Source organism: Botryllus schlosseri, chromosome 16, assembly GCF_051294905.1.
Source record: "Botryllus schlosseri isolate E-star chromosome 16, Bs_hap1, whole genome shotgun sequence".
Taxonomy (NCBI): Eukaryota; Metazoa; Chordata; class Ascidiacea; order Stolidobranchia; family Styelidae; genus Botryllus; species Botryllus schlosseri.
In genome coordinates, this window is record NC_137251.1 from 11,222,390 (window position 1) to 11,239,401 (window position 17,012).

The 17,012-nt window shown below is 42.0% G+C and overlaps 1 protein-coding gene across 2 annotated transcripts; it reads right to left on the bottom strand.

Annotated features, from left to right (window-relative positions):
• Nucleotides 1–1,415: 1,415 nt before the first annotated feature.
• Nucleotides 1,416–16,799, bottom strand: LOC145459450 (uncharacterized). Of its 2 annotated transcripts, none has more exons than XM_080338083.1 (6): nt 16,045–16,799; nt 12,356–12,505; nt 9,516–9,572; nt 9,169–9,447; nt 8,409–8,484; nt 1,416–2,337 (listed from the first exon to the last, which is right to left on the bottom strand). In XM_080338083.1, exons 1-6 carry the CDS (start codon nt 16,120–16,122, stop codon nt 2,111–2,113), a joined length of 867 nt encoding a protein of 288 aa, XP_080194209.1. In that variant the 5' UTR covers nt 16,123–16,799; the 3' UTR covers nt 1,416–2,110. The 2 variants fall into 2 exon arrangements, with proteins under 2 accessions (XP_080194209.1, XP_080194210.1); XM_080338084.1 differs by lacking the exon at nt 16,045–16,799 and adding an exon at nt 15,675–16,011.
• Between the last annotated feature and the right edge of the window lie 213 nt (nt 16,800–17,012).

A 17,012-nucleotide genomic window follows, 5' to 3' on the forward strand; every position in this document is an offset into this window, starting at 1 on the left:
CGCCCAATTGGAGAGAGGCCGAGCTTGAATAGGGCCCAAAATTATTTCGCAAATGGTCATAAATCATAGCGTTTTGTTTGAAACTTATTCCAACATTTTTCAATTTCTTTTCGGGCTTAGCACGATTTAGTGTCCCTAAATGTCTTGCTTATTAGGTGCCCTTCTCCGAGAAATACGCATGATTTATAGGCATTTCGGCGTCAGCCATTACCGTACCACGACGTATCCACACAGAATGAAGTTTAGGTTAAGATATGGGACTCCGAAATTTGGGCCAAAAATTCGGCCGCGAGAAAACCGCTTCAGTCGGGAATGATCGAGAGTTTTCGGTATTGTCGCGATAAGCTACGTAAACTCTCTTCTTACGCCGAGTACAATGGATGTGGTCACAAGTACAGGTGAAAACATTAACCCAAGTGTAGGATCTTGGGGTGAAGCCCCCGTAAGTTTGGCTTATCGCCCTGCGGGGGCTCCACGACCAACGTTTATGGGGGTGGGCTGACGAAATGCTTTTTCGGCCCGGATTTGCGGATGGCTGGTATAGCTGCTGTACTGTGTTTTCTTGCGGCACGCATTGTATTCGTAGTTGCCAGAGTAGCCTGCGTCATGCGGCAGTGGGCAATCAGCAAGGTAGCACGACAAGGTGCTTGGTTCGACTCCGATTGCCTACGCTTCTTCTCTTGATGTTGTCAAAGATAAGAATATTATTGTAGTTGGCGTGGCCGTTTAAACCAACGGCCTTCGGCTCGAAAGACTGTAAACGACTCTCGGCGGTAGCACGTTTATCTGGACAAGGCAATTTCACCTCGACTCGGCAGACTCACTACCATAGAATCACATGGATACTATCATGAATATAATTAAATACGATCAAAATCCTCTAAATGTCACTCTCTAGCATCCTATAATTGCAAAAAAACGGTTGCATACTTAACGTTTTGGCTTCATTTCAATTTTGACAGTTCACCGGTCCGCCAGACATGTTTTGAAATTCTACCAGTCCGCGAGGCAAAAAAGGTTGAGAACCACTGTCCTATCATTAGAGGATTTGTCCTCTTTTTTGAAAATTTTGGTTCAATGTATGTGAAAATTGGACAGACTGAGATATAGGAAATCAGCACTCAATTAAAGGTCAGACGGGTCTTTCGGGAGTTGAGTTTGAAAAACGACCTTTTTTTAGTCAACACCACTAATTTTAAGTAAAAAGTGGGTAAATTTGAAGTCAAATGAAAGTGAGGACCTCTTTATTTTTAGGCAACTAACTATAAATCGAGTAAATTTACCAATTTTTCTTCGGTATTGCAAGTCTGAAGGTGTCATCTTTTCAGATTCCCAAAATATGGTAACCCTATTATTTACGCCATGATAGAAGAGCGATTCTATGTATAGCCTACGCACAGAAAGCACTCGATGCGTATATCGAATACTGGTCTATGTATTTTTAAAAATGTATACATCATGCTTATTTTGGCAGCCATAACATACTAAAGAATTGAACAGTGAACAATGAACATACAACACTTGTTGAAACATATATAAACAAATCACCTCGCAATGATAGATGTCATACTCTTAGCAACAGCATGAAGAGGATTTTAAATTGAGACCAGGAATGCGCAAACTTTATTGACTATTGATATTTGACTAGTAATTTCCAGACCTTTAGGTATGAATTCTTGCGCTGTACTGTAACCTATATTTTATTCTCGGTCGACAGAGTGCCTAGTGCCACAGCGCCGTTTGACGTGAAAATGAATGTAGCTGTATACCACCGCTTTAAAGGCGTGGAGCACCTAGCTAAACTTCTATTAAATAAGCGATATGGAGAGTGTTGCAATTATTATTACATGATATTCCTTCAGCGAGGCCGGGTATTCCTTCCTCTTCAAAGTCAATCAGCGAACACGGCAAGAAACACTGCTATAGACGGTAGGGTTAATAACATCGATTGAACTCGGATGGAATGTTCAATACTAGATGGGTGTGAGCTTTATCGTGTCGTATACGAGCTGCACCCGTTGACAGCATGCTCTCTTCAGCTGCAGATACAGTTAAGATCACCTCAAGACCAACGCATCCACGGCCGCAAGGACGCACAGGTGAATGTAGTTCAATTTGGCATCCGAGTGAAGTAGACAAGTTCAAACGGGTTCTGCCGATCGGTAACTTGGAGTTGCCCGGCCGGACTGCAAGCCGGCTGTTCTTCATCGTCGGAAGTAAAGGTGATCAAATCTCCGACGGGACACGGCTCAGATACCGGGGCCAGATGTCGGATGCTAGCAGCTGGAGATACCCATTGACAATAGCCCGAGTCTTGCTCTTCACAATCCTCATGTGCTGGAATTAACAGCCAGATGTTGACAAAAGAGGTATTGTTGGCATAAGCCAAGCGTGGCCAACATGTGATCCTCGCGCTAATTTTCGAAATTGGCTAATTATCACAAAATGTAATGCCCGAGTAACTTATTGTCAAAGAAAACTTTAATTAGCCTGACCGCGAAATTTGGCAAGTCGATGACTAAAAAAGCAACATATTCGACACATTGGGGCAACCAGGGGTGGCAAAAGGGGCCACCCTCCACCACATTTTTTGTACATCATTGCAAATTAATTCCGCGGGTGATTGATTTTCTTAGCGTTTCTCGCGATTATGTGCCACTAGATTTCTCGCTTTTCGTAGCTCTAATATGCGTTCGGTAGTATACAATATTGAGTATATCTGTATTAGCAATTGTGGGAGAACGGAATATTCCCGGTATCACTTGACGCCTTTGGGCTGCTTCAATCTGGGTGGTTTGCAGCACGCACGAGGCACAAGATGGAGTTGATAGAGTTAGACTCGCATCTAGTTTTCTATTGTACAAATTTTAGTAGCATTTGTAGTTGAGCAGTTGAATATAAAAGCTAAGACATGTTTGGTAGGGTTACCATGTGTCAGGGTTGTAACCGAATCACAAGTCTCCGAGTCACAAGTCAATCTCAATTTTATAGTTTTGACTCGAGTCAAGTAGAGTCATTTTCAATTCACCACCGAGTCAAGTCCGAGACCAAGTCATTGTGTAGACTGCCCAAGTGCTCGGTTTCCAGTTAAATTCTTGTTGAACCCACTTTTCATAACCCTGTTTGGTGATATCGAATGGTTCGCATTTATAATGTACTAAATTTCCTCACTTTTAGCAGTTTCTGGTCACATTTTCAAGTACCACTACCAATAGGCGAAATCCCAATAGTGTGGTTAATTTACTATTCTTCGAAATTATATTGCATATGTCCTCCTTTATAGCTCTGACAGCCAGGGTAATGGACATAGATGACTCGAAATCTAAAAAGCGGAGCTGGTCATTCGGGAGTAGAACTGGAAAAATGACCTTTTTATTTAGTCAACACCGCATCGGTATAGGTAAAAAGTGGATAAATTGGTTAATTGGGAGTCGACTCGGAAAGACGACCCTTTTTCCAGTCAACACAACAAGAATTTTGTAATATAGTTCAATGTATTTAAAACGTTTCAGTAAAAACCGCACAACCAGTCCTCTCGCCCTCGAGCCCGTTCTGTCGATCGCGTGGCAGGAGCGTCGGGAGCACACACATAATCATTACGTTAATCACAATCACACTTCCCCTTGATCTAAAGATCACATGGGAAACCAACACATAACGCAACGATGTAACTTCAAACGTGAAAATCAGGTGAACAATTCTAAAACAGTGTATAGCCTACATGAAACGGCAAACTTCCCCTTGGTCTGAAGCTCGCACGGGAAGCCAAGTCAACGTGATAAATGTGGACACAAAAACAAACAAATACGCAGTGTACACATATCGATACATCAAATTGGCAGTTAAATTTCGATATATGCCTGTGATCTATTGACGGGGACGGGGAGTCATTTGGTCTTCCTACCCCCGTGATCTATTGATCACTGACCCAAGTTCAAAGCTTTTAAGTGTAACCCCGCAGTTTAGCCTATATAAGCCAATAGGCTAATTCTGAATAAATTAACACGAGTCGTTCGCTGTTAGAAGCACACAAAGTGGATCCCACAACCAAAACACACTGGCGTACAAAAACGAAAAACTGCGGTGTGGGTGTGCCTCAAACGATGGACGAAAGCGATGATAACTGGAATTTGTAGCATACAGAATTCGTACTTGAAGGCTAAAACTTGCAAGGTATATGCAATCATCACAAGGCATAAGCATTTACGCGCGAACAAATCAAAATGTAAAAAATCACTTATTCTTAGTACAGATCGATACACTCAACATCTAGCCTACATAAAAGTCAGCCAACCATTGTGGCGGCGCTCGATCCCGATTTGGTCGCGAATGGTCAGAGTTATTTCTCTCAATATCATGGTCGACATTGTCATCACCAGGTTGATCCAGATCAGCTGAGTTATTCCCATCGGTGATATTCTCTTCCGTACCGACTGGGTCATTAGCTTCACCCGAGTTACCGCTGTTTTCCGTATCAATGGCATCATCTTCTCTGCTACAATTCAAGTCGATTTCGCGCGTCGTAACACTTCCTGGTGGGTTAGGTAGATCCCCGACGGCGAGTCTAACGTCAGAAAGATGTCGATTCATCCCGTCAACCTCGACCACCACGTCGGCGACAACCCTGGTAACGACACCTCTATTCCATTGAGTAGTACATCGAGCATTTGGTGGCTTCACGAACACTACATCACCGACTCGGTATGGGTTGGAACTATTTTGTCGGTCCAATCTCTTTCTGCTTGCGCGGATCATTGAAGATGGCAAACCAGATTCATAGCGAAACACCTTATCCGCAGGTACAATATCCTCCGACTTCGGAGTGTGATTGTACCAATACACCATTCGTTCAACACTACCTTCAGATCTCGCGGCCATTCTTTTGATAGTTCTGTGATTCCGCTCCGCAATACCATTTCCAGAATGCCGGTAGGCGCAGCTGAACACATGTTCCACCCCCCAACTGTTCAAAAACTGGCGCGTTTTCTGACTAGTAAAACAAGGTCCGTTATCACTCAGAATTTCACTCGGCGCACCTCTTTCCGAGAAGACTTGTTCAAGGATCTGGATGATTTTATCGGCCGTTTCATTTCGCACCGCCCGCCATATCGCAAATCGACTAGGCCCGCAGTCGATCAAACTCAGGTATGGTCGAGTGTTTACGTAAGTAATGTCAAGTGCCAGGCGCTCCCAGACAACGGGAACGGAAAGCTGCCCGTGTTCCCATCTCACGGGACTCGGATCAATTCTGCGACAGATGTTGCACTCATTGATTACTCGTTGAACAACATCACGAGTAACAGCTTCGCCAATGCTTCTTTTGGCCACAAAAAGCGTCCGATTCACACCTAGGTGATGCACGTTATGAAGAGCCCGTACCTGTTCAATCACGTTCTCATTACGCCGGTATACTCCAAGACACACCTTCTTTAGCCAGCGTTGCGGGACTCTCGTTAGTGCATCTGAGAGATTCTCCGACGATGGTACCCAACGGATTGTGACCTCCATGCAGTATTCCTGAAAGAGCTGCGCGATAATTCCCAATCTTCTTTTAATAATCATTTCACTTAGCCCACTGACTCTAGGTCGACGCGAATCTTCCAATATTGACTTGACCCAATGGAACACACTGACCGAGTCGGTCACAACTTCTACATTAGTGAAACCCCATCTCAGCACCAAACTTAATCCCTTTACGACAGCGTCGAGCTCCGCGACATTTATATGCGTTCCGTCGTCCTCTTTCCTCATCCATGCTGCATCTTCGACAACCTTCCCATTTACGGTCAAACAGCATGCCACCGCCATATTGCTCGCATCGCACCAAATTTGCGCTCTTCCATCACGATATACTCTCCAGTCCCCTCTTACTGGATCGTTCTCTCGTACCTTCGTCAAGATTTCTTCAGCCAAATGCATAACTGGATTCGGGATTACCGCATCCCACGCTATCTCGTTAGTAAGTCGTTTTACATGACTGCATGCAGTTCTTAACCACCCGGCCACGGGATAATGCCCTGTGAGCTTGCCGAACACAGAAAATAGCCCTCTCTTCGTCATGCGGCCGTTCAAACTCGGCAGATCACCATCTCTCCTCCACTGCAGTACTCCATTCTGGGTCTCATTCACCCGCAATCCAAGTACACGTGCATCACGTAACGGAACTGGATCCTTCGTCGCTAACCCATAACTTGCCAAATGCCTGCGCACTTTCTCAACCGCTACAACATTCTCATCAACCCAGATGTCGTCGATGTAATGGTCGGTTCCCCTTGCTATGTCGTCTTCCAGTGACAATACGGTAGAAATGATCTTGGTCATCACCTTTGGGCCGATGTTCAAACCGAACCCCATTCGTGTCATAACGTAAACTTTTCCTTGATGCCGCACTACTTGGAATTTTTGCAGCCTCTCGGACACGTGAATCTGTAGGTATGCCTTCCGGAGATCCAAGACCGATGCACGATTACTTCGTTTGCGCCAATTTCTCAATTTTTCTTGGCATACTGCCGCATCGAGTCCGGGGTGACTCATAACATGGGAATTCAGCTCGCGGTAGTCCATCACTGGCCGTACCTTCTGCTTCTTGTTTGGTTGCTTGACCGCCAACAGCGGAATTATTCCGCCGTGGGAACCGTGACGGGCAGGATCGTACTCCACCAACCACCCGTCTCTGATCCATTGGCTGAGTTCATCATCAAACGATGTACGACACTCCGACGGCATCTGATATCCCCCACATTGATTAGTCAACTCAGGCTCGCCATTTTCCCATCTCCACTCCATAGTCCACTTCGCTCCATCAAATTTTGCAATGAAATCTTTATCGTCAATTTGTAACCGTTTATTCGTCGCGGCCACCGCACTTGCTACACACACCTTTGCACCAAACCACACGTCAAGATTTGAATCAACGAATACTCCGCCTAATTGCTGGATAACATCAATACCGAGAATCACGCCAGCAGCACATACGAGCTCCGAGGCTACCAAGCATTGCACCCTGACATTGGTCTCGCCTACAACCATCATTACCATGGTCTCTCCGTAACAACTAGTGCTTTCCCCGTTCAGCATCTCCACAATCCTTCTCGGACCCGAAACGGTATGTCCCATACGACGACACACGTCTTCAAGAACAACAGATTGCTGGCACCCAGTGTCCACCAGAGCCTTGAGAGGTTTTCCACCAATTGAAACCACAACAAACGGTAGCACCTTTTTTCCAACTTGTGAATACGGGAGAACGCGTCCGGTGCTGACGGTTCTCCTTGGTAATTTTCCTGCTGCGATCTTGTGACGTTCATCGGCTCTGCATTGGCGAGCTATATGACCAAGCTTACCACAGGAAAAACATCTTGGTTGTCTCCAGGCCATTTCGTTACCGTCATTTCTTGGCTCTTTAATAGGGCATTCTTTAGCAAAGTGACCATGCTTCCCGCAGAAAAAACAGTTGTCCTTCCGCTGACGCGAACTGACCGCGCACGATACATTGAAGCTGCTCCTGACCGACATTATTACTCGTGCCCGCGCGACGAGATCACTCAAATTCATTTTGTCCACTTCTGCTACAGACTTTAACTGACATGAAACCTCTGGGGGGAGACCATTTACAAACGCGCACCGAATTAACGCCTCGGATGCATCCACTCTCATCCCAATCAATAGCGCAAGCCTTTTGAGGTCGGAAAGGTACACATCGACAGGTTCTTCATCCAGCAGTATTCTTCGCTGGAATTCGCTATACGCGTCATAGCAATTCACTCCAAACGCGTTCAAAATAGCTTGTTTCGACTTCTTGTAATCCTTTCTGTCGCCTTCTGGCAACTGCTTGAACACTGCAAATGCAGGGCCATCCAACAGCAATGGGAAAATAGTTGGCAGTTTGTCCGTCAGTTCTTGCAGCTCGGCGACCAGTTCCAGTTTCTCAACCCACTTTGCAAAATCACCAGATGTTGGATAATCTTCATAACTCCTCACAATATCAGTTAACTTCATATTCGCCATTGTGCCGCGATAGCTTGTAATATAGTTCAATGTATTTAAAACGTTTCAGTAAAAACCGCACAACCAGTCCTCTCGCCCTCGAGCCCGTTCTGTCGATCGCGTGGCAGGAGCGTCGGGAGCACACACATAATCATTACGTTAATCACAATCACAAATTTTAGTACAAATTTTAGAATCAGCAGTTTTCTAGCACGGTAATCTGACTTTTATGATTTGTAGAAAGTGTCCCCATTCCCGGATTCCAAAATATAGAAACCCTAATGCCGGCTGGAGAGCCAGAAATTGAGTAAGAATCACAATATTTATGAAAGCGCCCACGAGTCAGAGTCGCAATTTTCAGTCATATGTTACAATAATTGAGAATACGAACACATACTATACGCACTACGCAGTCAGCTCACCAGTCAGAGGAGTTGTTTCACCATTATCCGCCGTAGTCTGTGTTTCATCATGCAACTCTGTCCTTCCACTCGATATCTGATGAAATTCAAATCGTATTCTCAGGATTTTCCTCTGTATTTGATTACGCACAGTTAGTTTGCCTACATGCAATTTTCGAAGATTTTTTGGAATATATATATACAATTGAATAGTATAGTCATATTGAAATGACCCCGAATATTTTCGGCTGACACACGTCAGGGGTAATCGTCAGCAACTAGTAGAGAATTGGAAAGAACATTGTATATCAACAATCGTATCACAAAATATGACGTCACCAGCATGAAAGAGAGAGCGTTCAATGTTCTATTTTTAGGTGGTACACGAACTCCTTTTGTTGACAGAGTTTTGGTTGGTGTATTTTGATAAAAGTCGACTCCAGGAGTTCGTGTACCACCTAAAAATAGTACATTGAACGCTCTCTCTTTCATGCTGGTGACGTCATATTTTGTGATACGATTGTTGATATACAATGTTCTTTCCAATTCTCTACTAGTTGCTGACGATTACCCCTGACGAGTGTCAGCCGAAAATATTCGGGCTCATTTCAATATGAATATACTATTCAATTGTATATTGAAGTTCTGTACCTCCAAGAAGCTCTTCAAATATATTTATAATGAGAAAAAATGCCTTCAAAATCCTTACAAGTCAAATCAGTGTATCCCGTCTATGTTATATCATATAGACTCGGCTTATAAGTTAGCTGTGGTCCCTTACCCGCGTGCTTGACAATGTAGAGCAGCACTGGATACATCCCGTCACAAAGAACAGAAGCATACTAAGCAGACAGCAGCATCCTCCAACCGCAAGAGACAAATTAATGAATACATTCCATTGCATCTCACTAATCCAAGTCCTGGAATCAAGGCATTGCGACGTGAAAGTCTGGATGGAGTCCCTGACCCATTCTACGCGAAGCAATCTCATGATATCGAAACCGGTAGCGGCCATGGAGAAAAACGTTGTCAGGCAAGAGATAATCACCAGAGTCAAATTCTGAAAGTTGATATCAGTAGGATTTTAGTACAACCAACAACGAAACTGTCAATGGAAGATTCACTTACGCAGCATCTTGTCTGAATGAATGCGTGAATGATTCCGGCTAAGCCGCAAAGCGAAACCTATTGAGTGCATATTAATCATTAGGTTGAAGATCTAGAAATCACATTGGTTCAAGGTCAAAGTGCAAGGCTTGTATAGGTGTTGGCTTGGTTCAAATAAAACCTGCCGTGTACACAGTGACTGCGCTTACGATATATGAAACTTGCAAAATCAGTGGTTCATTGGAGTGATTCCTAAACTTTTATAGATTGTGGCAAGCTGGAAACACTATCAAATGCTGGTGAGGCACACTTGCAAGAGAAGACATACCCGTATTCCGTCATCAATTTAAAGTAGTCAGTCTCGTTTGCAGTTTCAGTAAAAACAGAAAAGTCATGTTCACATAGCCATACAGATCCAAATGACGATGACATTTTGATTGCTTCGGCACCAATTACGGAATAGGATTTAAGAGCAAACAGCATTTGAAAAAAACAGCTCGTTTCGGAAATTCTTCTGCAGAAAAATTGATTGCTTCCAAATGGAACAACTCCCATGCAAGGTTATCGACATCAAATTCAGGGAATTGTGAGCAAATATGTGCAGGAATGCAAAACTATTGCAGCACAAGCTGACGTCCTGACAATGTGCTCATCCCCACATTTTGTGGAATCATTTCCTGTTAACGAGCTAATTCAAGCGTAGCTGAAGCATTGTGACGTTGCAATTTCCGTACTCCATCAGTAATGCCATAATAGGTTTTCATCGTCACTAGTGCTTATTTGTCGGGTATTGAAGCCCCTAAAGCGCATCCAAGTTGTATATAATTATCTACATGATATTATATACATTCAGCCTATCAGGTCTTCTCGAAAATACCAAAAAGATATGCGGATGATGTTTGCCAAACGAACCTTTTGACCTGTTATCGTTGATAATGTGTACTGTGTACATAGTCATTCCATTGTTACACAACAAACTCTATGAAAGGACTGACTTTAGCTCATGGCAAAGTGTTGCATCAGCGTTCAAGTATATAAAAATCTTTTTTGTTAATCAAATGACAACACCTATAATCCTACAGAACGCAATTACTCGCTATGTTGCGGGTGTGCCAACAACATGAAGTATGTGCGTCTGTCTATGACGTCAATATATGAAGAGCTTCTTGGAGGTACAGAACTTCAATATACAATTAAATAGTATATTCATATTGAAATGAACCCGAATATTTTCGGCTGACACTCGTCAGGGGTAATCGTCAGCAACTAGTAGAGAATTGGAAAGAACATTGTATATCAACAATCGTATCACAAAATATGACGTCACCAGCATGAAATTTCGAATGAGAGAGCGTTCAATGTACTATTTTTAGGTGATACACGAACTCCTTTTGTTGACAGAGTTTTGGTTGGTGTATTTTGATAAAAGTTGATTCCAAGGCACACAAATGGAATTGTGAACGGCCTCGACCTACGATTTGAAATCGGTCGTCTCGATAATTATTCGCACAAATCGGATTATCCAACAGATGTTTGCCGATGGCAGAATTAATTGCCTTTGATCGATCAGCATCAATCTTAAGTGGATGAGTTAAGGGTGAGCTTTTCACATCGCGTGACGCACGTGTTCTGATAAATCTGGGGACATGTTGGTTTATGCGGTCCTGCAGACGTCTTGACGAATAATTATCGAGACGACCGATTTCGAATCGTAGGTCGAGGCCGTTCACAATTCCATTTGTGTGCCTTGGAATCAACTTTTATCAAAATACACCAACCAAAACTCTGTCAACAAAAGGAGTTCGTGTACCACCTAAAAATAGTACATTGAACGCTCTCTCATTCGAAATTTCATGCTGGTGACGTCATATTTTGTGATACGATTGTTGATATACAATGTTCTTTCCAATTCTCTACTAGTTGCTGACGATTACCCCTGACGAGTGTCAGCCGAAAATATTCGGGTTCATTTCGACGTCAATATAGGTCTACGGTAACAGGGTTTTATTCAAGTCATGAAGTTCCAAGTCACAATCATATTGAAATTTTGGGTTTCTACTCAAGTCATTCTCACTTCATCGTGGCGTCCAATTCTTGGTACAAACCATCGAATCTCAGTTCGGGTCTTTGTTTTACGTCACGAGTAATTTAAAAATCATGTATGGTGAGTTTGAGTGTTCATGAAATTTAGTATGATGTGTATTCCGTCACAAGCAATAGACAGCCACAAGAGATACTTCCAAGTATTGAACCTCACTTGAAATATATAAATATTCCTGTATTTTACATACCAGTTAATGACACTTAATGTTAGCGAATTCTTGATGAGTGTAGCTGAGTAACGCTTGTGCGATTATTACGGAAATTTCTGGAAGTTTTCATATGTAATACGTCCTACAGAAGAACTTTGTTTTGTGCTGTGAATACAACGGAAGCATTGGGCCAAGATTTACCATTACATCTACAAGATGCCAGAGAAAGATAATCAAAATATACTACTCGAACCAAGTCACACAGTTAAGCAAGTCATATGACTTGGTCAAGTTAGGCCCAATGATTACCGTAAGTAAAAGTCGAGTTGATTAGAAAATTGACTACACAGTTGAGTTGAATCATCGCCATATTCTCAAACAAATGACCGCGATCATAAAAAAACTAAAATCTACAATGCATCAACGCTGCAGCATACATATAGGCCGCTTCCTGCATGCTATGATAAGGAATAGGTAAAGACCTCAAATGTGTGTGCGAGGGGGAAAGTTTCTATGAAAACCAGTATTGCACAGTCCTTACTCTATAAAGCAGAAAATTGGGTTCTAAAGTAGAAATATAGTCTAATAAGTATATTGGCATAGGCCTACCAAGCCCCCTCTCCAAAGTCCTTGCAAAGAGAAGGTCCATTCACAGATGAGTCTCTGAGGTGTCATCAATGTTCGGGCGCAGAAGTCGCAATACAAAAACGACCCGATCTCCAATGCCACAGATAACAGGCCGAACAGAAATAGCGCAGTCTGCAAAACAAAATTGCAGATCTGTTGTAGATTTGTATATATAATACCCTTTTCTAAACAGAAGCGCTGCCTTCGTATGCAACTATGTGTACCTGTACTGTGTACTTGTACATGTTTGTGGTTTAGTGCATGTTGTTTCTACTCGTATGGCGCATAGCCTACTGCTCTCAGCAGTCAAAGTTGTCGTTGACGATACTCAAGTACCATATAATTAGACATCATACCGTAAATTTCTACTCAATTACAAGGTAAAGGAGCCGTTTTCAGGACATATTTAAAGTACTTTAAGTAGAAAACAGCAAATCTGAAAATTACTGCAGTAATTAACTTGAAAAGTAGATCGGGAGGAGGCTTTCGTTAGTTGTCACAGGTGACAGCATTCAAAATTGCAAGAACCATCTCCACTAATGAATGGGTTATGACAAATGGTGCCGTAAATGAGTCCATTCTTCAAAATTAGACATGAATTTAGTGATTGACCCGCAGCATTGACACAAAGTTCTATTAAATAGACAAGGTCGAAAAATATCAAATTGTTTATGCTGTTGGACTCGCATTATTTTATTTGTGGCCGCAGGAAAGTTACATAATTTCAACTTTTCAAGTTATTCTTACTGCTATGTTGTAGTACCCAAAAACTTGGCTTGATGCCTGCTACTCCAATCACTGAAGTATCCAATAAATATTATATATATCAAGTACTCAATATTTCCCAGACCTAGCTAGCACCTGCTAGCATAATAATTGCCATGAGATGTTGAGTCGAGATGCCTCACGGCTGCAGATTGACTAGATAGCCATTTTTTTCGCCAACAAGTTGCGTGTGACAGAAGGATTTCTTGCATAGAATAACTAGAAATTAAACAGAAAGTTGTTTGTGACGTTTCCACCAATTTCACTTTGCCATATTATAGCATACATAGGCCTATAATGGCCGGATAGCCAACAGTGATTCTAAATGTATAGGCTATTATGAAGTATATATTTTTAAACCACATGTATAGCAGTGGTTCCCAACCAGGGGGGAATTCTGAAATTTTTAGGGGGGAATTTGGCTTCAGGGTTGTAACCAGAGGTGGTCAGTAACGAAGTACTTCTACTTTTTCGAAGTACTCAAGTAGTTTTCCTCTACTTCTGGCACTTACTCAAGTAGGTCTGATTTTCACTACTTCTACTTCATAATGTTTTGTGATCTACTTGCTTAATTTTTGCTATTTTTAGTTTGTCAAGTAAAAGTAGTTTAATCCTCCAATCAGGAAGATAGCCTGAGGAATTTCGGGGCTGTTTTCACAGAGTATCAACATCTAATTTTCATAAAAGTTCAGAAAAGCCCAGAATTCTTGTCGCGCCTCGCGCGCCGTGGATACAGAGTAACTAGCAGTATGATTTAACGAAAGCATCGGTGAATATAATTTAGGTAGCGGGTTGGTGTGGTTCCGTTCACACAGCATTGTCGCCCGTCGCCCATATGAAATATTTCATCACAGTATATATGGCTCATCATAACGTTGGAAACTGATGTTTCGCAATCTAGAATTTACTTATCATATCGTAATCTAGCAGTCCATGGCGTGTCCTAATCTGGAAAAGTGGTCTCTGACTTTTTTTAGTTTTAGAGCTGTTGTAGCATACTACCTTTGAAACTTTCTGGACTAAAGACATGAAATACATTATCCGCTTTTAGAAGTAGTATTTATATTTCACTTTCAATTCCCAGTATCATATACGTTTAGTTCTAATTAATATCAGTTCTTTTGCCTGGATAACATACATGTTGACGTATAAAAGCAAGGGTAGCAATGCCTTTAATTTCCGAGAATAAAGCTACACAATATGGCATTTTTACGATCCACCATATTTTTTATTAACGTTTACTAATCGCGCAAGGTGTTTACACCGTATCCAATAAAACTTCTCCGTATTTCTCTTTGACTAAACTGCGGGCCTTATAATGTGGAAGCGGGCGCGATACCATGATATTTTCTAAAACGTGCTGTTCGAGTATGCAGAGGATTAGTATCGCATTTCTATATCAATACTAACATTTTCATCCCATGATGCGGACGTCGAAAATTGGATACCTCCTGGTATGCATCAATATGAATCAAGCTCGGGACCTTTCGCATAGCTCAATTTGCACCTTTTGACAATCCACGCGAACGAATAAGGATCGTTTTCACAACTACTTACTTGAGTAGATTTGAAGTCAGTCAATTCTACTTCTACTTCAAGTAGTTTTAGGTTGCTTATGGGAAAAGTACTTCTACTCATACTTGAGTAGACTTTTTCGTCGCTACTTCTACTTCTACTTGAGTAGCTTTCTTGACTACTTTGACCACCTCTGGTTGTAACGCATGGTACGATGGGTTCACAAGTTTTATGGTTTTATGGACTTTCATGGTAGAACTGTAAATTATGAAACTAGTTCGTCTTTGTAATTGTATGTTTCTTTTATCGGATTATTAGCTGGATATATCTTTAAATGCATTTTAAAATCTTTCCTCTCCATAGAAATTCTACCCCCTGAAAAAGCGAGGTTCGCGAGACGATTTCGTTGAGCCCGCGACAGCCTCTCAACCAAATTGCTACCAAGCAGGGAAAAGTCATGCCGAATTCAGAAAAACAAGGCCGCTGCGGAAATGATCAACTTTTTTAAGCCAACATCTGAGATAACGTGAAAAAGATACCAAATTGATCGATTAAACTCAACGCCATCGCAAAAGCGAACTTGGTGATTTATAGTCAGGAGCTACCCGACAGGTAAAAAACAGGCCACATTTAGACAACGATTATGACAACGGAAAGTGATGACCTAATTTCTTTTGATTCAATTAATTTCTAAATAACAATACACCTAGTGTTGAATAATTAATATGGAAGTAGCCGGCGGTACTTAACCAAAGTGTAATGCGGTCCGCTTTCGACATAGTTTGGGTATATCTAAATATGTTTGGGCATATATTGCTCCGTCAGAAAATGGTTGTGCGTTAAAAAGCACCTTTTTTAGTCACCAAGCAACTTTTTCTAAGTGGGGAATTTTGGCTAAAATATCGGCCAAGGGGTCCACGCGACGAAAAAGGTTGGGAACCACTGATATATAGCCTTATAGCATATATAATAAATAATTAAATATATCGTTTATTCATTACCGTTTTCACGTTCAACTTACAGATATCAGCATTACAATTCCCTTCATATTTTCTGGTCGCTTTGTGTATTCAGCAAGGTTGCTGCAAACATTTCCGGCCAATTCAAATCTCTTCCACTTTAGCCATATAGGCTAGCTATATGCTGGAAGTCGTGGAAGGAAACAATTTGATGTACAGCGCCTTTTCGAAAACTACACAAATTTTGCCACTTGAAGACTGTTTACACTAGACGATATATTTACATAGCTTGTATTTACATAGAGGAGTGCTTGGGTCAAGAACTTCAGTGGCAACAAATAACTTGGAATACTGAACAACGTGAGCAGAAATGCTTAACATAGCGATATTACTAGTATTTTCATTTGCTCAAGACCCGTAGAAGTGGATTACCAGTGAACTCGGCACTTGGTGAATTCGGCCGGACAAACTCAGCACTTGGTGAACTCGGCACTTGGTGAATTCGGCCATTGGTGAATTCGGCCATTGGTGAACTCGGCCCTCGGTAAATTCTGTAATAAAAATGCATTAAATATATATATCAGATAATGAAGAATCACGTGCCGTGGTAGATCGCGTAGCGGTACCTATCACCATAATTGGTACACTTTAAATTCATATTCATAGTTGTTAATAGAATACGCTTTATTACAAAATTTCCCGACGGCCGAATTCACCAAGTGCCGAGTTTGTCCGGCCGAATTCACCAAGTGCCGAGTTCACTGGCAACCCTAACTTCACCGTGGTCGTAAATATCCGCGTTATCTGCGGTGACTGCGTGATATACGCACACCCTGTCCTCTATATCACTTGATAATGATATTATTATGTAATTAATTCACATTAATAGTTGGCAATACGTTTTTATACAAAATTCTCCGAGGGCCGAATTTACCATGTTAATTCGGCCCCGTGAATATCCGCGCTATCTCCCGCGATTACGCGATCTACGCATACCCTGACCTCCAAATCACTCGATAATAGTATAATTATGTAATTAATTCATGTTAACGGTTGGTAATACATTTTAATACAATATTCTCGGAGGGCCGAATTTACCGAGAGCCGAAGTGACCTACGGCCGAATTTACTGGCAACCATTCATTTTCATTGATTGCCACTAATTATGTTATCTTCAGAGTTACTTTACATTCAGTACAGTATACAACTACTGAACTACATGCCTCTTTTACATGTTACGTTATGATGGTTGCCGGTGAACCCAGCCCTTGGTAAACCCAGCCTTACAAACGGCCCTGTGGATATAAAGCTGTATCAGCTGTATCAGCTGTATCAGCTGTATCACCCTGTGGATATAAAGCTGTATCAGCTGTATCACCCTGTGGATATAAAGCTGTATC

Excerpts from the sequence above, each read along its gene's own strand:
- LOC145459450 (XM_080338083.1), bottom strand. The coding sequence starts at position 16,122 with ATGGCCGAATTCACCAAGTGCCGAGTTCACCAAGTGCTGAGTTTGTCC. Across the intron at positions 9,448-9,515 it reads TCATTCAGACAAGATGCTGC|AATTTGACTCTGGTGATTAT; the intron begins GTAAGTGAATCT and ends ATCAACTTTCAG. Across the intron at positions 8,485-9,168 it reads CTACATTGTCAAGCACGCGG|ATATCGAGTGGAAGGACAGA; the intron begins GTAAGGGACCAC and ends GAATTTCATCAG.